The sequence below is a fragment of the Chiloscyllium punctatum genome, chromosome 42 (genome assembly GCF_047496795.1).
Source record: "Chiloscyllium punctatum isolate Juve2018m chromosome 42, sChiPun1.3, whole genome shotgun sequence".
In the NCBI taxonomy this organism is placed as follows: domain Eukaryota; kingdom Metazoa; phylum Chordata; class Chondrichthyes; order Orectolobiformes; family Hemiscylliidae; genus Chiloscyllium; species Chiloscyllium punctatum.
The window spans coordinates 44,965,924-44,984,535 of NC_092780.1; the positions used below are offsets into that span (position 1 = coordinate 44,965,924).

At 41.9% G+C, this 18,612-nt stretch overlaps 1 protein-coding gene across 4 annotated transcripts in view; it reads right to left on the reverse strand.

The window, feature by feature from the left end:
- The window catches only part of cdc27 (cell division cycle 27), a 152,066-nt gene that overhangs the window by 94,592 nt on the left and 38,862 nt on the right, over nt 1-18,612 (reverse strand). For all 4 annotated transcript variants that reach the window (XM_072561881.1, XM_072561884.1, XM_072561883.1 and 1 more), the window contains 2 exons: nt 8,966-9,041; nt 4,255-4,402 (listed from right to left, as the gene is read on the reverse strand). In XM_072561881.1, coding sequence (XP_072417982.1) covers nt 4,255-4,402; nt 8,966-9,041 — 224 coding nt within the window. The remainder of the gene's footprint in view (nt 1-4,254; nt 4,403-8,965; nt 9,042-18,612) is intronic.

Consider the following 18,612-nt stretch of genomic DNA (forward strand, 5'->3'; position numbering starts at 1 on the left):
GAGGAGGATAAAGAGGGGTCGGAAAATATCTTTGGTAAATAGGATCAAGAAAAACCCCAAAGCATTTTAAGTGTATTAACAGAATTACCAGGGAAAGAGTAGCATTGTTTGAGATCAAAGGAACGACGTGTATGTGGAGCCAGATTATGTGATGAGGTCTTAAACGAGTGTTTCTCATCTGTATTCTCAAAAGGAGAAAGAAGCAGGAGCTGGAAATTTCAGTTGGGCTGGCGAAATTCTGGATAAGGTTAAGATTTATAAGGGGCAAGTATTAGATAATTTAGCAGGTATAAAGGTTCATAAACCTCCAGGACCTGAGGAGATGTATGCCAGGCTGCTATGGAAGGTGAAGGAGAAAATGGCTGGGGCCCTAGCATAAATAATTAATTAATAATTCACTAGCCACATGACTGGAGGAGAGTTAATGTGATTCCAAGAATCAAACATGAACAAACCTAGTAATTACATACCAGTTAGTCTGATGTAAATGGGAGGGAAATTAGATGAAACAATTCCAGCAGAAAAGATTAAACCAACACTTGGCCAGGCAGGGATTGATCAAGGATGGTCAACAAAGATTTGCTGGGAGTAAAATCCTGCCTGAATAAATCATTTGAGTTTTTTTTTAAAAAGAGTGACTAAATATATTAAACGAAAATCAAAGCACAGATGTTAGAAATTCAAAACAAACCAGGAATTGCTGGAGGAATTCAGGTCTGGCAGCATCTTTGGAGAGAAAGCAGAATCAACAACTCGGGTCCAGAATCCCTCCTTTACACCCTGGTTCTGGTGGAGGGTTGTTTTTGAGATTGGAAGCCTGTACCAGCAGTGTACCACACTGAGATCCTTAGTGATTTTTTTATATGGGCATGAACATGAACTTCCTACATAAAAATGTAGAAAGTAAACTTGTGAATTTGCAAATGACAAGAATGTTGACAGTGAGGAGGGTGGTCTCAGGCTATGGACTGAAATTAAGCAGGTAATACACTGAACAGAATGTTGGCACTTGGCATTTAACCCTGGTCAGTGAGAGATTATGCATTTTGGAAAGTCTAAGGAGGGAAGGTCATACACAATGAATGACAGGTCTCTAGGGAGTACTGAAGAACAAAGAGACCTTGGTGTACAAATCCATAGATCTCTGAAGGTGTCAAATTAGGGAGATACAGTGGCAAAGCCGATAACGGAACGCTTGCCTTCATAAGCCAGGTGCAAAACGTAGGTGTAAGGAAGTCTTGAAGCAATGTTCGAGAGTATTGGTTAGGTCACATGGAATACCATGTACAGTTCTAATTACCATAGAAAGTAGAACAGTGCACCACAGAAATGGGCCCTTTGGCCCATGATACTGCATGGAAAATTATGCCAAATTAGGCTATTCCCTTGTACCTATCCTTGGTCTATTTCCCTCCATTCTTTGCATATTCATGTGCTTAGCTAAAAATCCCTTAAATGCCCTGACCATAGCTAGTTCTACCACCACCACCACCACCCCTGCTAGTGTTGCAGACTCCTACCATTCTGTCCAAAACCTTGCCCCTCATTTGCTTTAGACTCCCCTACAACACCACCACCTCCCCCCCCGCCCCATCTCATTCCAAATGTATGCCCCCTTGTATTCAAGGTCCTTGTATTCAACTCTGGGGAAAAAAAAGATTCTGACCATCAACCCTATCTGTCCATCTCAATTTTATAAACGTCGGTCAAGTCTCATCTCAGCTTCCGCTGCTCCAAAGAAAACAAGTTTTTCTAGCCCATACCCTCTAATCATGGTAAACCTCTTCTGCACCCTCTCCAAAGCCTTCTGCACCCACATCCTTCCTGTAAAACGGTGACCAGAACTGCATGTAAATACTCTCAATGTGGCCTAACCAAAGTCTTATTAAGCTGCAACAGGACATCCTGACACTTGTACTCAATTCTCTATCCAAGCATGCCGTACCTGTTCTTTACTTATGTGGCCACTTTCAGAGAGCTATGGACTTGAACCTAAAGATCCCTCTGTATAGCGCTGCTGTTCAGGGTCTTGCCATTAACTGTAAACTTTTCCTTATCATTTGATCTCCCAATCACATTTACCCAGATTAAACTCCACCTGCCATTTCTCCTCCCATATCTGCAACTGATCAATATCCCATGATATCCTTTCACAACTATTTATACTATCCACAATGCCACCAATCTTTGTATCGTCTGCAAACATACAAACCCACCCATCTACATTTTTCATCCCAGTCATTTATATATATCACAAACAGCCGGGGTCCCAGTGGAGAATCCTATAGAACACGAGTTACAGACCTCCAGCTCGGAAAATAGCCTCCCACCCTATTTTCTGCCTTCAATTGGCAAGCCAATTCGGAATCCAAGCAGCCAATTCACCATGGATCGCATGCATCTTAATCTTCCAGATAAAATTGTTGAAGGCCTTACTATAAACGATGTATAGAACATCCACTGCTCTATCATAGTTCACCTTGGTCACCTCCTCAAAAAATTCAAATTAACTTTATAAAACATGACCTTATCTGCATAAAGCCATCCGGTCTATACCTAATTAGGCCCTGCTTTTCCAATGTGCATAAATCCTATCCCTCAGAATTCTCTCCAACAGCTTCCCAACCACTGATGAGAGACTCACTGGTCAATAGTTCCTGGATTATCCCTATTTCTCTTCTTGAACAGAGGAACAACATTAGCCATACATCGGAAGCATGTGATTGCACGAGAGGGAGTGCAGAGAGTCAACAAGATGTTGCCTAGGATGGAAAGTCTCAGTTATGAGCAGCAGAGGACGATCTGATGGAGGTATATCAAATTATGAGCTATAGATTGGTAGACCATCGTGTCAGAGTCGTACAGCACAGAAACAGATGACAATTGTCCCCATATGGCAGACATGATTAGAGACCAGAAGGCAGAAGATTACAGCAAGTAGTGGCTTAGAGGGGAACTAAGTAAAAATTCTTTCACCCAGTGCATCATAGATATTTGGAACTTTTGCCACAGAAGGTGGTGGAAGCAAATACTCTCGCGACATGTAAAAAGCATCTGGACAAGTTTGTAAAATGCCAGTACAGAGTAGACTACGCACCAAATGCAGATAAATAGGATTAGCATAGTTTGTTAGTTGACAGTCACATTGGACTGAAGGGCATGTTTCTGTGCGATAGAACGATGATTGATTTGCAGCCCAAGATTCCAAATCTCCTTGGGAAATTTAGAATCAAATATAACCAAAGATCACAAGCATTTGAAGCATGGTGTCAGTTTTGGTTAATTTAATCCAAAGTTTAGCTCCAGGTCAAAATACACTGAAACATCCTTGGTCAGGCAAACTTCAATGTTACACTCAGCATGAAACTCCAGACTTTTCAGGCAGATTTGTTTTTAAATCCACGATCTGCCCAGAGAGTTCAACCATCAATTGGCACAGAGAAAAGTAAAAAGTAAAATGAGTCAGATTGTGCAAAAGTAAAAATAGACACTGAGCAGTCCAATCCAATATCACTTGGAATTTCTTCAGAACAGTGTTTCTTAAATCATGCTCCATCATGAGGAACTGAAATGTAGCCAGGGTCAGCTTATTCAGATGACCAATTTATTAAAAAAAGGACAGAACAGCCATATAGGCAGAGAATACTCAAGTGAGCTCCCTGGCTGATGAAAGGCAGTGATCTCAATTTCAGTCTATCCTCAAAATCCAAATCAGAAAGCAGAAGAATTCGGAAAATCAGAACGGTGAGCAACATAGGAGCAGAAAATTAATGGTTGAGAAAAGACACCAAAACAAAAATTTTGTTTTTGTTTTGGACATTGGTGTGCAGTTATGACAATCCAACTGCACGTGAAACTTCAATACAAAGATTATACCAGGCTGCTCATTCATTTGTAGGTAGCAAGAAGCATTTCCCTTCCCCATTGTCACCAACACTGCCCCCTGTCCCCCCTCCCCAAACACACCAAACACTCCCCCATCTGATCACACATTATTCATTTGATGCCATCTCATGCACTACACCTTCCAACAGCAGGGAGTAAATTTTAAAGCCAGACAATTGGAATTAGCTTCCCAATTTCACCTATTCACCAAATCCCAAAAAAAGCATACGATCATAGAAGGAAACATGACCAACTCTCTTAAAAGGGAGAAGACAGACTTATGTCACACCAGCAGCAGCCTTAAGTCCAATCCAATCTTTCAGAATTAAAGAATGTGCGGCTGCCAAATTTCTATTTACATATACTTACTTGCTGAGATCGGTGCAACATTTGGCAAGAAGATATTTGCACTGAGGGGTAGTACAGCTATGTGTTTTCAAAAGCCTATAGGCTTTGTATGCCTTCCCTGAGCGATAATAACACGTTGCCAAGAGAAACAGAGCCTCTTCTGAACGCACTGCAGAACAAAATAAAGTAGCTTTTAGAGACTTGTAACTCTTAATTTCTCAATTCAAGTAAATCATTCATGAGACCAAATGATGATAGGTGAGAGATATCAAGTTTTAGTTAAAAAACTCAAAATTCTGAACCACTTCCATTGCTAAAATGTTAAAATCCCTGTAATATTCTGATAAGAATTGGAGAAAACCAACATCTATAATTTACTTTGAATACACAAAAGCATGTAACCTATCTCCACATTCAGAGATTCTCAAATCAAATTGCATTCTGGTATAAATATGCTGCTTAAAACACAAAGTCAATGTTTAAACATAGTTAACACCATGTAAAAATGTTCATTTCAAAAGTATCCTCTCAACATCGGACCAGAGTTGTGTGCCAGAGAAACGGGGTGCAGTTAAGTTTCATTATTTGAAATACATCAACAATAAAATGGTTTTCCTATTAATTTGCCATTTCATCATCAGATTGATGATCGAGTGGATTCAAAAATCACACCATACCATTGTTGAATTTGAATTCGTAACTCCTGAATTGCGAGGCCAAGACCAGAACACATACAGATTCACAAAAATACTACTGCAACAAAAATACACGTCAAAGAAATTCTTCCCTCAATTATTTATCCTCATATTTGCCAATATCAACTGTTTGATTTTGGGAAAAGGGAGATAATTAAACAACATCACTAGCAGCATTCAAATGTGATGTTGCACAGTTCAGCTCACAATAATCATTACATTGTAACATTAATAAAAAGGGTTAATTTCAACACTAAAAAAGTTGTGCGTACAAAGCTGTGTCACTAATTTGATGGATTTCAAAACGTTAAGGAATGACCTTCACCCAGTATACAATGCCATAAAAGCCTTCAAAATTACTTTTGATAGGATGCATCGACCTAGTATGCAAGTGAATAAGACTGCCTTTGATGTTAACATTGGACTTTGTCAAAGGGTCCCATAAAAGGACCCTGAGCAAAACTGCAATCAGTGAGCTGGGCTAACTTCTCCACTGGTTAGAGTCATACGTAATGTTAAGGGAGCTGAAAACGTGTTGCTGGAAAAGCGCAGGTCAGGCAGTGTCCAAGGAGCAGGAGAATCGCCGTTTCGGGCATGAGCCCGATCTCAGCTCCGATCTCCAGCGCTCACTTTCTCCTCGTAATGTTAAGGGAGATGGCTACAGTTTTAGAGTCAGAGTACTACAACAAAACGACAACAGGCCCTTTCGCCTAAATTAGTCCATGTCGACCAAAATGTCCATCCATTTCCCTGCACTTGGCCCATATCCTTCCAAACCTTGCCTATTCACGTATTGACCCAAATACCTTTTAACATGTCGTTAATGTATCCACCTCAATCACTTCTACGGCAGCTCATTCTGTATGCGTACGACCCTCTCTGTATAAAATGTTGCCCCTCAGCTTCCCTTTTAGTTTGTCCCCTCTAATTTTAAACCCTAGTCATCAATTCCCCAACCCTGGGAAAAAGTTTGTGCACATTCACTCTATCCATTCCTCTCATGATCTTATTCATCCCTATAAACGTCCCCTCTCGGTCTCCTACATTCTAAGAGAAAAAAAGTCCTAGCTTGTCCAACTCTCCTTATAACTCAGGCCATAAAGTCCTGACAACGTCCTTGTAAATTTTTTCTGCATTCTTTCCAGTTTAATAAACATCCTTCTTACAGCAAGGTGACCAAAACTGAACACAATACTCCAAGTGCGGCCTCACCAATGTCCCATACAAGTGCAATGTAACTTCCCAACTTCTATACTCAATGCCCTGACTGATGAAGGCCAAAAGCCGTCTTCTCTGCCCAGTTTACCTGTATATGACTCCACTTTCAGAGAACCATGCACCTAACTCCAAGATCCCTTTGTTCCACTACACTCCTTAAGCACCTGCCATTTTCCATGAAATGCCAACCTTGATTTGATTTTCCAAACTGCAATTCTTATCTATATTAGACTCCATTTGCCATTTCTCAACCCACTTTCCCAGCTGATCAAAGTCCTGCTGCAATTTGAGAACCTTCTTCATGGTCTATGATACCACCTATTTCAGTGTCACCAACAAACTGACTAATCATGCCTTCTACATTCTCATGCAAAACATTGACAGCAATGGGCTCAGTGCCTACCCTGAGGCAATCCACTAGTCACAGGCCTCTAGTCTGACAGGCATCCTTCCATTACCCTCTGCTTCCTGCCATCAAGCCAATTTTGTATCCAATTTGCCAGGTCCCCCTGCATTCCATGTGATCTAACCTTCCAGAGCAACCTACCACATGGAACCTTAAAGGCCTGACTGAAACCCATATGGATTACATCTACCACCCTGGCCTTATCAACCTTCCTGGTCACTTCAAAGAGCTCTAACAAGTTTGAGAAGCATGACCTCCCACTCTCAAAAGCGTAGCAGCTAAGGCAGCATCTGAGGAGCAGGACAGTCAATGTTGACTCGCCTGTTCCTCAGATGCTGCCTGACCTGTTGTGCTTTTCCAGCACACTTTTTGACGGATTTCCAGCATCTGCAGGCTACACTTTCTCCTGCTCCTAGTCAAACCCGGTCTTTCCAAGTGCACCTACATTTTATCGCTCAGAATCTTCTCCAGTAACTTACCTACCACAGATGTCAAGCGTATGCATCTATAGTTACCAGGTTTTTCTTAGCAACTCTTCTCGCATCATGGTAACAGTCATTACTCTCCAGTCTTCCGGGTCCTCACCAATGGCTAGCAACGATGCAAAAAAATGTCAGTCAGGGTGCCTGCAATTTTTTCGCTAGCCTCTTGCAGTGTTCTTGGATATATCTGGTCAGGATCAGGAGATTCATAGATTCTAATACATCCAAACTCTCCTCTGCTGTGATATGGACTATGTCCAATATATGACCATTAACTTCCCCAAATTCCCAAGTCTTGATGTCTTTCTCCATGGTAAACACAAGAGAAATATTCATAGAGAACCTCGCACATCTCCTGTGGTTCTACACGTGCATGTTTACTTTGGTCCTTGAGGGGCCCCATTCTCTCTCTAGTTATTCTTTTTAACATCCTCTTTGGATTCACTCTAATCTTATCAGTCAAGGCTATCATGTGCCCCCTTTTCGCCCTCCTGATTTCCATCTTCTGTAAACTCCTGGAATCCCTGTATACTTCTAGGGACTCCCTTGATTCCAGCTGCAGATATCTCAACCACACATCCTCCTTTGTTCTGGTCAAAGCCTCAGTAGCTCTTGACATCTAGGAGCCTCCAGTCAATCATCCCAGTCACAGGAGTAGGCCATTCAAGCCATCGAGATTCCTTTGCCATTCAGTATGACCATGGCTCATCACTCAATACCTTGCTCACACTTCATCCCGATCTAACCTGTTCTTGAAAATGTTTTGGCCTCAACCATTTTCGGTTGCGGAGAATTCCACAAATTCACCACCGTCTGAGCGAAGAAAGCGTTCCTCATCTCAGTCCTCAGATGCATAATGTTCAGCAGCATTTGAGACAGCTTAGATACTGAACAGGTGTGGCCCAAGGTTGAATTTGGGGTAAATGACTGCTTTTGCAGACAGATCTTGATGTTTGGTTAAACTGAGTTTGAGACTAGGAAATGTTGTTGAACTGGGCAAGATACTGTGCTGAATATTCACATATCCTCAAAAGGCAAAGCTTTAAAATACTGGCCGAGTGAACAATCTGGGTGTTCCAGTACAGATATCAGTAAAATCACTTTGTACTATTGCCAAATGAGGAGCATTCATTGGAGAACTAATTACAAGACACGATATTCTCTCCTTGTACCAGGCAGTGGTCAGGCCTCAGATTAAAGTCAAGTTTTGGTCCCTTTACATGATGTATGACATTGAGGCTGTGGGCTTATTCTCAGTATGAAGTGTCTCAACCATCAACATTAGCAATGCTATCTGGAACACTTGGCATTGAAGTAGATCAGATGATCACGAAAAAAGATTGCTTTCCAATTGATGGATTGTTCCAAATCTGTGGGTTCAAATTTGAAGCCAAGACCAAATCCAGGTTCGATGTTACAAAGTGGTTCCTTTCTCAAAGAACGGTGTTTCTTTGAACAGGTTTCCAGTTGATGCTGAGGACATAAATTGACTAAATTCCTTCAAGTGAGCACTAGGTATGTTCACTGCTAGTGAGAAACATAACTTGCAAAGAGATAGAAAATACTTGACACCATTATCAGGAGTTGCGTGATCTCTCAGACGAGCTCAGTGGATTGGGAGAGCTAGTGTTAAAGTAGAATAGTTCCATGAAAGCAAAGAACCTTTCAGAAGTGGAGAAATTGTTACATGTATTCCAAAGCAGACAAGAACAAATACTTCGAAACCATCTTGCAATACACAGTACCACACTGCATGTTCACCTGTGCATTATTTGAATCAGCCACTTCCTTCTCCAGCTGCCAAGAAAGGTTCTTGGATTCAGTGTGTAATAGTAAGCAAGAGCATGTTTCAATTAAGTGACTTGTTAATTCAACACTGATGGATAGATAGAACTCGTGCAGTTATACTCAACAACTTAGTTCTTACATACCTTCAGCGTACAGTCTTTCTGCAAGGAAGACAGCATCTCGATAAGCATAGTGGTTAAGTGCATGCCAAATAGCAGCCTGTTGATAAAAACAAACAATTGTTACAAAGATGTGTTACAGTTAATATTCCTAGAGGACTTGAAATAAACTCATTTTTCACAACCTGAAAAAAAACTCTAGTAGGCATACTTGGCGTAGTTGCTTTAAAAAAATTAGCTGCTTGTAAATTACATCTCTTGTGGTAACTGCTTGCTTTGCTGTAGATCCCTGCTGGGGCTGTTTCTCACAGTTATTGGGTTGGAGAAATGCTTGTTTTTTATGCTGGAAACAAGCTTCCCAGCTGATTCATTTCAGAAAAGAAAACAGCACTCTTGTGGAGCTCAGCTCTTTTGATAGAATGATTGAAGAAAAGTTTGCATTTCTTGCAACTGTTCAAGCCAGAATATCAGAGCAAAAGATAACCAAACAACAATGATTTAAGCTGAAAGACAATATTTGCAGAGGAAATATTTGCTTTTTTCCCACTCATTTTCTCAGATTACGCATATGCTTTAAGGATATTTAATGGGATAAACAGACAATAATATACATCTTGACTATGTTAAACAATTTCAGCATTGAAGAAATTATATTTTAATGATAAACAATCATTTATTTAAGAATCCTGCCGATCTTGATGTCTGAAACCTGACGAAGTTAAAAGACAAACTGGTCAAGTTAGTAACTGGAAAGTCTTTAATGTTGTAATCCATGGAGAAATTGGGCAAAATGAATTATACAATCTTCCAGTTTCCATTGTACATAGGTTTAATCAATCTTTCAGAGATGGCACTGACTTTGCAGCAGGTAGGATTGAACCTGGGCCTCCTGGTTCAGACGAATGGATTCTACCACTGCACCAAAGTAGCACTGGAACACAATTAGCACTGATAATCTATAAAAAAAACTTGTCTAAATGATGATTTGAGAAGCAGTTAGAAGTCAAAAAATCAATGCATCCAAAATTGAATCAAGAGCAAGGAGAGATAGGCTGGGAATTGAGGCTCATGAGGCAAAGGGCCATGAGAGAAGTTATCAACAAGTTAAGTAACAATGCCAGAATTGCGCCAACGTTAAAAATTTGGAGACTGCAGAAGAGAAGCAAAAAGAGTTCTAGTTTTGAGTAAATGGGTAAAAGTCAGACCTCCACTTCTTATCAAGTTCCAACATCAAAACATAGCACAACTTAAAAAGCAGGTGGTGGTGGAAAGTAGCATAGGAAAAATCAGACAACTTATCAACAGCCACGTGTAGAATCTTCAGCAGAGTGAAGAACATATACGACCCAAGCACCAATGGGCTGAGCACACACAGTGTAGCTCCTCAAGGTCAGAAAGATAACTCAGCATTCATTTGAAGGATCACGACAAACTTGTCCTCAACCAATACTCAGTCCCTAATTTGAACATCCTTGGTCAAATTCAACAGCAGGATACCTGTCATCATATCTACATCAACTCCCAGTGGCACCTCTCAAAGTAACAATGAAGATGCCATCCAAAAGAAAAAGACACAGCAAACCCAATCTTCACAGCACAGCACAGTGATGTGGGGGAAGATGAAGGGAGGGAGGAGAAATGGAGTGTTCTCCTTGAATTTGGAAGCCTGCACAAATTGATCATTCTCCCCTTGCTGCCTCAAATCCTGAATGACAGACCCAATGATTGAAGACATTTGCAACTGAGAATAGCAAGGTTGGATCTTGGAACCAACACTTGCTTCCATCTTCCTCACCCAACACTCCACCCTCTTTCAATGAAGTTTCTTGCCGATTGAAATTTCTCCAGAAGAAGAATGGGAAAGTGAAAACGTCGTTTCAGACCAAAAAGCACGGCTAATTGCCATCAAGTTGCAATGAACAGATAACGCTACCTGTGTGCACACTCAGAGAAAGCTCCAAATTATCATGAGATTTCTGCACGCAAGACTCAGCATCTGCATGACCAAGGTCCTCACTGACCTGCTTGTAACCACCCTGCATTAGGTTGCATGCTTATTATTCACAGATTCCCAACAGTGCAAACAGAAGCTGCTTAACCCACTGAGTCCACAGCAACATTCCATTGCGCATCCCATCGTATCCCTGTAACCCCACATTTACCTCAGGAAACGCACCTAGTCTGGATATCCTTGGACGCTACTGGGCAATTTCATTTGGGCAAACCACCAATCCAACAAATTTTCAGACTGTGGGAGGAAACCACAGTACCTGGAGAAACCAACAGACATGGGGAGATTGTGCCAATGCCACACTCCAGGTTGGAATTGAACCTCAGCCCCTGGTGCTATGAGGCAGCTGTGCTAACTGGAGGAATTATTTCAGGGTTCTTGAATTGGTTCATAGATTCTTGAAAAAAAAAACAGATGTAGCAGGGTTGTTATCATGGGTAATTTCAACTTTCCCAAAATCGACTGGAACCTCCTTAGTGCAGATGGTTTGGATGGAGCCGTTTTTGTCAGGTGTGTCCAGGAGGGTTTCCTTACTCAGTATGTAGACAGACCGACAAGAGGAGAGGCCATGTTGGATTTGGTGCTCGACAATGAGCCAGGACAGGTGTCAGAACCCGTGGTGGGAGAACACTGGTAACAGTGATCACAACTGCCTCATATTTACCACAGCCACGTAGAGGGAAACGAGCAGTTACCAAGGGAAGATATTTAATTGGGGAAAAGAAAATTATGACACTATCAGACAGGAGTTGGGAAGTACAGACTGGGAGCAATTGTTCCACAGAAAGGGGCAGTTGTTGAGAGTGATGCATGAATTTGTTGCTCTGCAACAGGTAAGAAGGGGTAAGATTAAGAAACCTTGGATAATAAGAACAGAGGAGCTTCTCGTCAAAAGGAAGAAGGCTGCTTACGTAAGGTGCAAGAAGCAAGGATCTAGCACAGCTTTAGAGGATTACAGACTTGCTAGAAAGGAGCTCAGAAATGGACTGAGGAGAGGCCACGAAAAAGGCTTGGCAGGAAGGATTAGGGAGAACCCAAAGGCATTTTACTTATACGTGAGGAATAAGAGAATGATCAGGGGGAAGGGAGGGCCGATCAGGGATAGTGTAAGGAACGTGTGCATGGAGTCTGAGGAGATAGGGGAAGCCCTAAATGAATTTTTTGCTTCAGTTTTCACTAAGGAAAGGGACCTTGTTGTGAATGAGAACTTTGAGGAGCTGGGATACAGGCTTGATCAGATCAAGACTGATGAAGTTGATGTGCTGGAAATTTTGGCAAACATTAAAGATTGATAAGTCCCCAGGGCTAGACCAGATTTATCTAAGGCTGCTCCGGAAAGCGAGAAAGGACGTTGTTAAGCCGCTGGCGAAGATCTTTGCCTCCTCACTCTCCACAGGATTTATATCAGAGGATTGGAAGGAGATGAATGTTGTTCATCTTTTCAAGAAGGGTAATAGGGAAATCCCTGACAATTACAGACAAGTCAGTCCTACATCTGTGGTCAGCAAAGTTTTGGAAAGAATTTTGAGGGATAGGATTTATGATTATTTGGCAAAGCATTGCATGATTAACGGCAGTCAGCATGGCTTTGAGAGGGGCAGGTCATGCCTCACAAATCGTTTTGAGTTCTTTGAGGTGGTGACAAGACAGCTCGATAAAGGTAGAGTAATGGAGGAACAAAGGGATCTGGGTGTGCAAGTACATAGATCCCTCAAAGTTGCCACCCAAGTGGAATGGGTTGTTAAGAAAGCATACGGTGTTTTGGCTTTCATTAACAGGAGGAACGAGTTTAAGAGCCGCGAGGTTTTGCTACAGCTCGACAAGTCCCTGATGAGACCACACTTGGAATATTGTGTCCAGTTCTGGTCACCCGACTACAGGAAAGGTACAGAGGCTCTGGAGAGTCTGCAAAGAAGGTTTACTAGGACACTGCCTGGACTGGAGGGCTTGCCTTATGAAGAGAGGTTGACTAAGCTCGGACTTTTATCTCTGGAGAGAAGGAGGAAGACAAGAGACCTGATTGAGGTATACAAGATAATGAGAGGAATAGATAGGGTCAATAGCCAGAGACTTTTCCCCAGGGCAGGATTGACTGGTTATAGTTTAAAATATTAGGAGAAAGGTATAGAGGGGACATCAGAGGAAGGTTCTTCACGCAGAGAGTTGTGAATGCATAGAATGCATTGCCAGCAGTGGTGGTGGGAGCAGAGTCATTAGGGACATGTAAGCAACTGCTGGACACGCACATGGATAGCAGTGAGTTGAGGGGTGCACAGGTTAAGTTATTTTATTTTACATTAGGATTAACCCTTGGCACAACATCATGGGCCAAAGGGCCTGTTCGGTGTTGCACTTTATGTTCTAAGTGTAGGAACCTGCAGAATAATTAGTCAAAAAAGCAAGCAAGCAAATAAGCATAATTAAAATATGGCAGCTCAGGTCAGTCAAGCAGAATTTGCAACCTGTAATATTTCCTAAATGTCACATGAACTGAAGTGTTTCCAACTACAGAATCTTAAATTGGGGTTTGCAGCTAGGGCAGCAGCTGGAGACATTGTGGCAGATCCGCTCGGCTGAATTATATGTATAACATTCGAAGATAGGCAGCCACATCACAACTGATGGAATTGGAGGAAAGTAGACCTCCAGCCAGTCCAAGAAAAACAGGGTAGTAGTGAAGAAGTCTTCAGTCCTGCTCACAGATCAGTTTTCTACTTTGGAAGCCAATGAGGATGCTGTTTCCTCAAGGAGTAGACAAACTCCTTGAGGAACTCTTTGAGCAATCCAAACGTATAGAAAGAACGAAACAGGGGATTCATTAGTTAGGGGAACAGAAAGGTGTTTTGGTGGCCATCAATTTGACTTTCGGATGGCATGTTTGCTCCCAGTTAGCATGGTTAAGGACGAAGAACCCCAGAGTTCAAAGGGAGAAAACGGAGAAATAGTGGAGATGTTAGTGGTGATCTTTCAGGAATCGCGATGATCAGGGAGGATGCCAGATTATTCAAAACCACTAATGTGACACCCCTGTCTAAAAAAAGATTGTTAAAGGCAAAAGACAGAAAATTACAGACTCATTAGTGTAACCACTTGGTTAGATCTTGGAATCTATTGTGAAGGATGAGATTTCTGAATACTTGGAAATGTATGGTAAATTTGTGCGAAGTCAGCAAGGTTTCATCAAAGGATGCCTGCCAAACCTGCTAGAATTCTTTGCCGAAGTAATGAATAGGTTAGACCAAGGAGAACCAACAGACGTTATCTACCTGGACTTCAACAAGGCCTTTGATAAGGTGCCACACTGGAGGCTTTTATTAAGCTAAGGGCCCATGGTGTCAGAGGCAAGGTGCTAGCATGGACAGAAGCTTGGCTGTCTGGCAGAAAGCAGAGTGGGGATAAAAAAAAAGTGTCCTTCTCAGGATGGCAGGCAGTGACAAGTGGTTTTCTGCAAGGCTCAATATTAGGACCACAACTTATCACTCGAGACATGAACAATCCAGATGAAGGAACTGAGTATTCTGGCTCGGCTTGCAGACGATACAAAAGATCGGTAGAGAGACAGGTAGCAGTGAGGAGGTGGAGGGCTGTAGAAGGATTTGAACAGGTTAAGAGAGTGGGCAAAGAAATGACATTTGCAGTACAACATGGGAGAGTATGAGGTTGGAAGAATAGAGGCATGGACTATTTTCTCAATGGGGAGATAATTAAGAAGAGTGAAGTGCAAAGAGCCTTGGGAGTTCTAGTCCAGGATTCTCTCAAGGTAAACTTGCAGGTTCAGTCATTAGTTAGGAAGGCATATGCAATGAAGGTAAAAAATGAGAAGACGAATATAAAAGCAGGAATGTATTTCTGAGGCTCTGGTCAGACCACATTGGGACTATTATGTGCAGTTTTTGGGCCCCATATCTCAGGGAGGATGTACTGGCCCATGGAGCATGTTCAGACAAGGTTCACAAGAATGGTCTCCGGAATTAAAAGCAGAACATGTGAGGAATGTTTGAGGACTCTGGGTTTATACTTGGTGGAGCTGAGAGAGGTGATCTAATTGAAACTTACTGGACACTGAATAGTCTGGACAGAGTAGGTATTGGGAAGATTGGTAGGAGAGTTGAGGACCCAAGACCTTTTCAAATGGAGATAAGGAGAAGCTTCTTCACCCAGAGAGTTGTGAATCAATGGAATTCATTGCCACAGAAGGCTGTGGAGGCCAGGTCATTGAGTGCATTCAAGACTGAGATATGTAGGTTTTTGAGTATCAAGGGGATCAAGGGTTACAGAGAGAAAGCAGGAGAATGGGGGTAAGAAATCTATTAGCCATGATTGAATGGCAGAGCAGACTTGATGGACTGAATAACCTAATTTCTGCTCCTCAGTCTTATGGCCTTATTTGTTTCTCTATATCTTTTCCACTAGATGGTGATCTGTAGATGACACTGTACTGGAGGTCATTGTTGTAAATCTAGACAACAACCTCTTGCTGTTCACTTTCCCCAGCATAACATCCTGTGACTAACTAACTTAACTAACATGGTGGAGGTGTAGGAATTAACTGAGATGAGAAGAACAAAATAACCGTTCACAAAATACTTAGGAATACAAGTGGTACTAGGATAGAGAATAACAAACCAACAGGTGACTTAAGGAGAAAGAAATGAAGTCCACAATAGAATTTACATACATACACATATGTAAATGCACCAAATAGTAAAATAAGATTGGGAGCTACAGACGCAGAAATATAATCCTGTGGTAATAAGAGAGACCTAGCTCAAGGAACGGGAAGACCAAATGTTAAACATTCCTGTCCACAAGCTGTTCAGGAAAAGTATAAAACAAAAAGGTAAACGAGGTGGAGGAGTTGCAGTACGAATCAGGGCAAATGTTACATCTGCACTCAGAACGTACTGGAGGGCTCATCACTGACGTAATATCAGTACAGCTCAAAAATAAGATGGGTGCAATCACTGCGACAGAATTATACTGCAAGTCCTCCAAAAACCACCGCAATATTTGGGGAACAAATATGTAGACAGATTATAGAAAAGATACAACAACAAGGTTGTCATATTGGGGAACTTCAACTACCTCAATATTGACTGGGACTCCCTTACAGCAAGAGGCTCAGACAGGGCAGAATTTCAAGGCGGCTTCTTGAAACAGTACGTGGTTAGTCCAACTATAGGAGAAACCTTACAGGAACTTGTATTGACTAACTGGGCCTGGCCAGGTGACTGACCTTTCACTGGGAGAGCATTTTGGAAACCGTGATCACAACTCAAGTTTTCAGATAACTCTGAATAAGGATAAGTCAGGACTTTGTGGGAAGGTATTAAATTCGGGTGAGGATCTAAAATCTGAAAAGAGGCTGTTGGCTCTTACTAAGAAGAAAATGGCTTCTTAATACAAGTAAGATAACAAAATGGCTTCTCGGTTGCAAATTGACAATTCTGCTTAAAATGGCTTTTAACCCAGCTAAAAGCTATATTCAGTACTCTATGGTTATTTCAAGAATCAAAGTTTGGCAGACAATGCTTCCTTTACAGCATAGACTTGCTTTTCAACCAGACTAGCTAAGACATTACTAGCCACCCTAACTGGCCTTGCAATTGCAGGTGCAAAGGGACAAAAAAAGCTTGGATGTGTAAAATAAAGTTGGTTCCCAAGAACTATCATTGGGCGAAGTGCTGTCAGTAACGTCATTTTATTAAATTTGATTGGTAACTGTCTGAATCTGTTCTGTAACCATAGCTGTATTTCTTCATTAAAAAAAAAGATAAAAAATGTCTTTGTCTTTATCCATGCGCGCAGGTTTCTCCTAGGAGCACAGAAGTGTTTAACCTCTGTGTTGTAGGACAACCTGTGCCCGGCTGTGATAATAAAGTGCGAAATCTTGCAGGACTAGACTGAATTTCTAGTATTTTTTTTGATGGATCACAGAAATGAGAGACCCCACCTGTGGGTCGAGATCTTCGGGGGCGGGGGAGGGCAAATTTCATCAGCATTAGGCAGGAGCTAGAGTGAATTAATTGGGAGGAGCTGTTATTGGGCAACTCCTCATTAGACATGTGGGAATTGTTGAAAGACCTGCTCAAAGTTCAGGACCAGCATATTCCAGTAAGGAGGAATGATAAGAATGGCAAGGTCGGGGACCCTTGGATAACAAAGGAGGTTGTGAATTTCATCACAAGAGAAGCGAAGCACATGTAAGATTTAAGAAGCTAAAATCGGACAGGGCCCATGAGGAATATAAATAAAGCAGGAAAGAACTCAGAAGAGCAAAAAAGGGCCATGAAATGACCAAGGCAAGTCGGGTCAAAGACAATCCTCAGGCATTCTATACGTAAATAAAAAACAAGAGGATATCTAGAGATCAAGGAGAACCACTCCAGGATAAAAGGAGGAAACTTTACCTCTGAGGCAGCAGATAAGGGAGAGATCCTGAATGAGTATTTCGTGACAGTATTCACTCAGGAGGATAGTAAGTTTAGTGTCGAGCATGCTAATATGCTCAGGCATTTTGAGATCAAGAAAGTAGTAATGTTGGGTCACATAAAGATCATTAAGGTGAACAAGTTTTTGAGAGGGGCAGGAGAGGAGACTGCTGGGGCCTTGACCAACATCTTTGTCTGAAGATCACTAGCCACTGGAGGGGTCTTGAGGACTAGCGAATTCCTAATGTTGTTCCTCTATTCAAGATGGAAAATAGGGATAAGGCAGGAAACTATAAACCAATGAGTCTCACATTGGTGGTGGGAAGCTGTTGGAGAGAAATTATTCAGGATAGGATGTATTCCCATTTGGAAAAACATGGCCTAATTAGGGACAGACGGCACGGTTGTGTGGGGGGCAGGTCATGTCTTAACAAAATGGATTCAATTTATTGAGAAGGTAATGAGTGTATTCAATCACGGTAGAGCAGTGCATGTTTTATAGGTGGATTTTAAGGCATTCAACAAGCTCTCTCTTTGTAGGTACATCCAGAAGATTAAGATGCACGGGATCCACAGTGACTTGGCCACTTGGATTCAGAATTGGCTTACTCATTGAAGACAGAGGGTCGCGGTGGAAGAAGGTTTTTCTCACCGGAGGTCGTGAAAGGACACAGTGGCATATAGATCAGTTGCAGATATGGGAGAAGAAATGACAGATGGAGCTTAACCTGGGTAAGCGTGAGGTGCTGCACTTTGGGAGATACAGTGTTCAGGAAAAGTATATGGTTAACCTTGGATTTCATGTCCATAGCCCCCTCAAAGTGGCTTCACAACACATAGGGTGGCAAAGAAGGTGTACAACACACTTGCCCATATTGGTCGGAGAATGAAGGATAAGAGTCAGGATGTCATTTGCAGCTTATAAGACTTTGGTTCAACCACTTTGAAAGTATTGCATTAAAGTCTGGTCGCCATATTACAGGAAGGATGTGAAGGCTTTGGAGAGGGGGCACAAGAGGTTCACCAGGCTGTTTGATTAGAGAGTATTAGCTAGAAAGGAGAGGCTAGAAAAATTGTTGTTTTCTCTGAAGCAGCAGAGGCTAAGAGGAGACTTGACAGAAGTCTTTAAAATTATGCGGTGCACAGATAGATTCTAACCATCAACCCTTGTTCCCAAAGTTGACATGTGCAATCCTGGGAGGCATGCATTTAAGGTGGGGGGGTTCAAA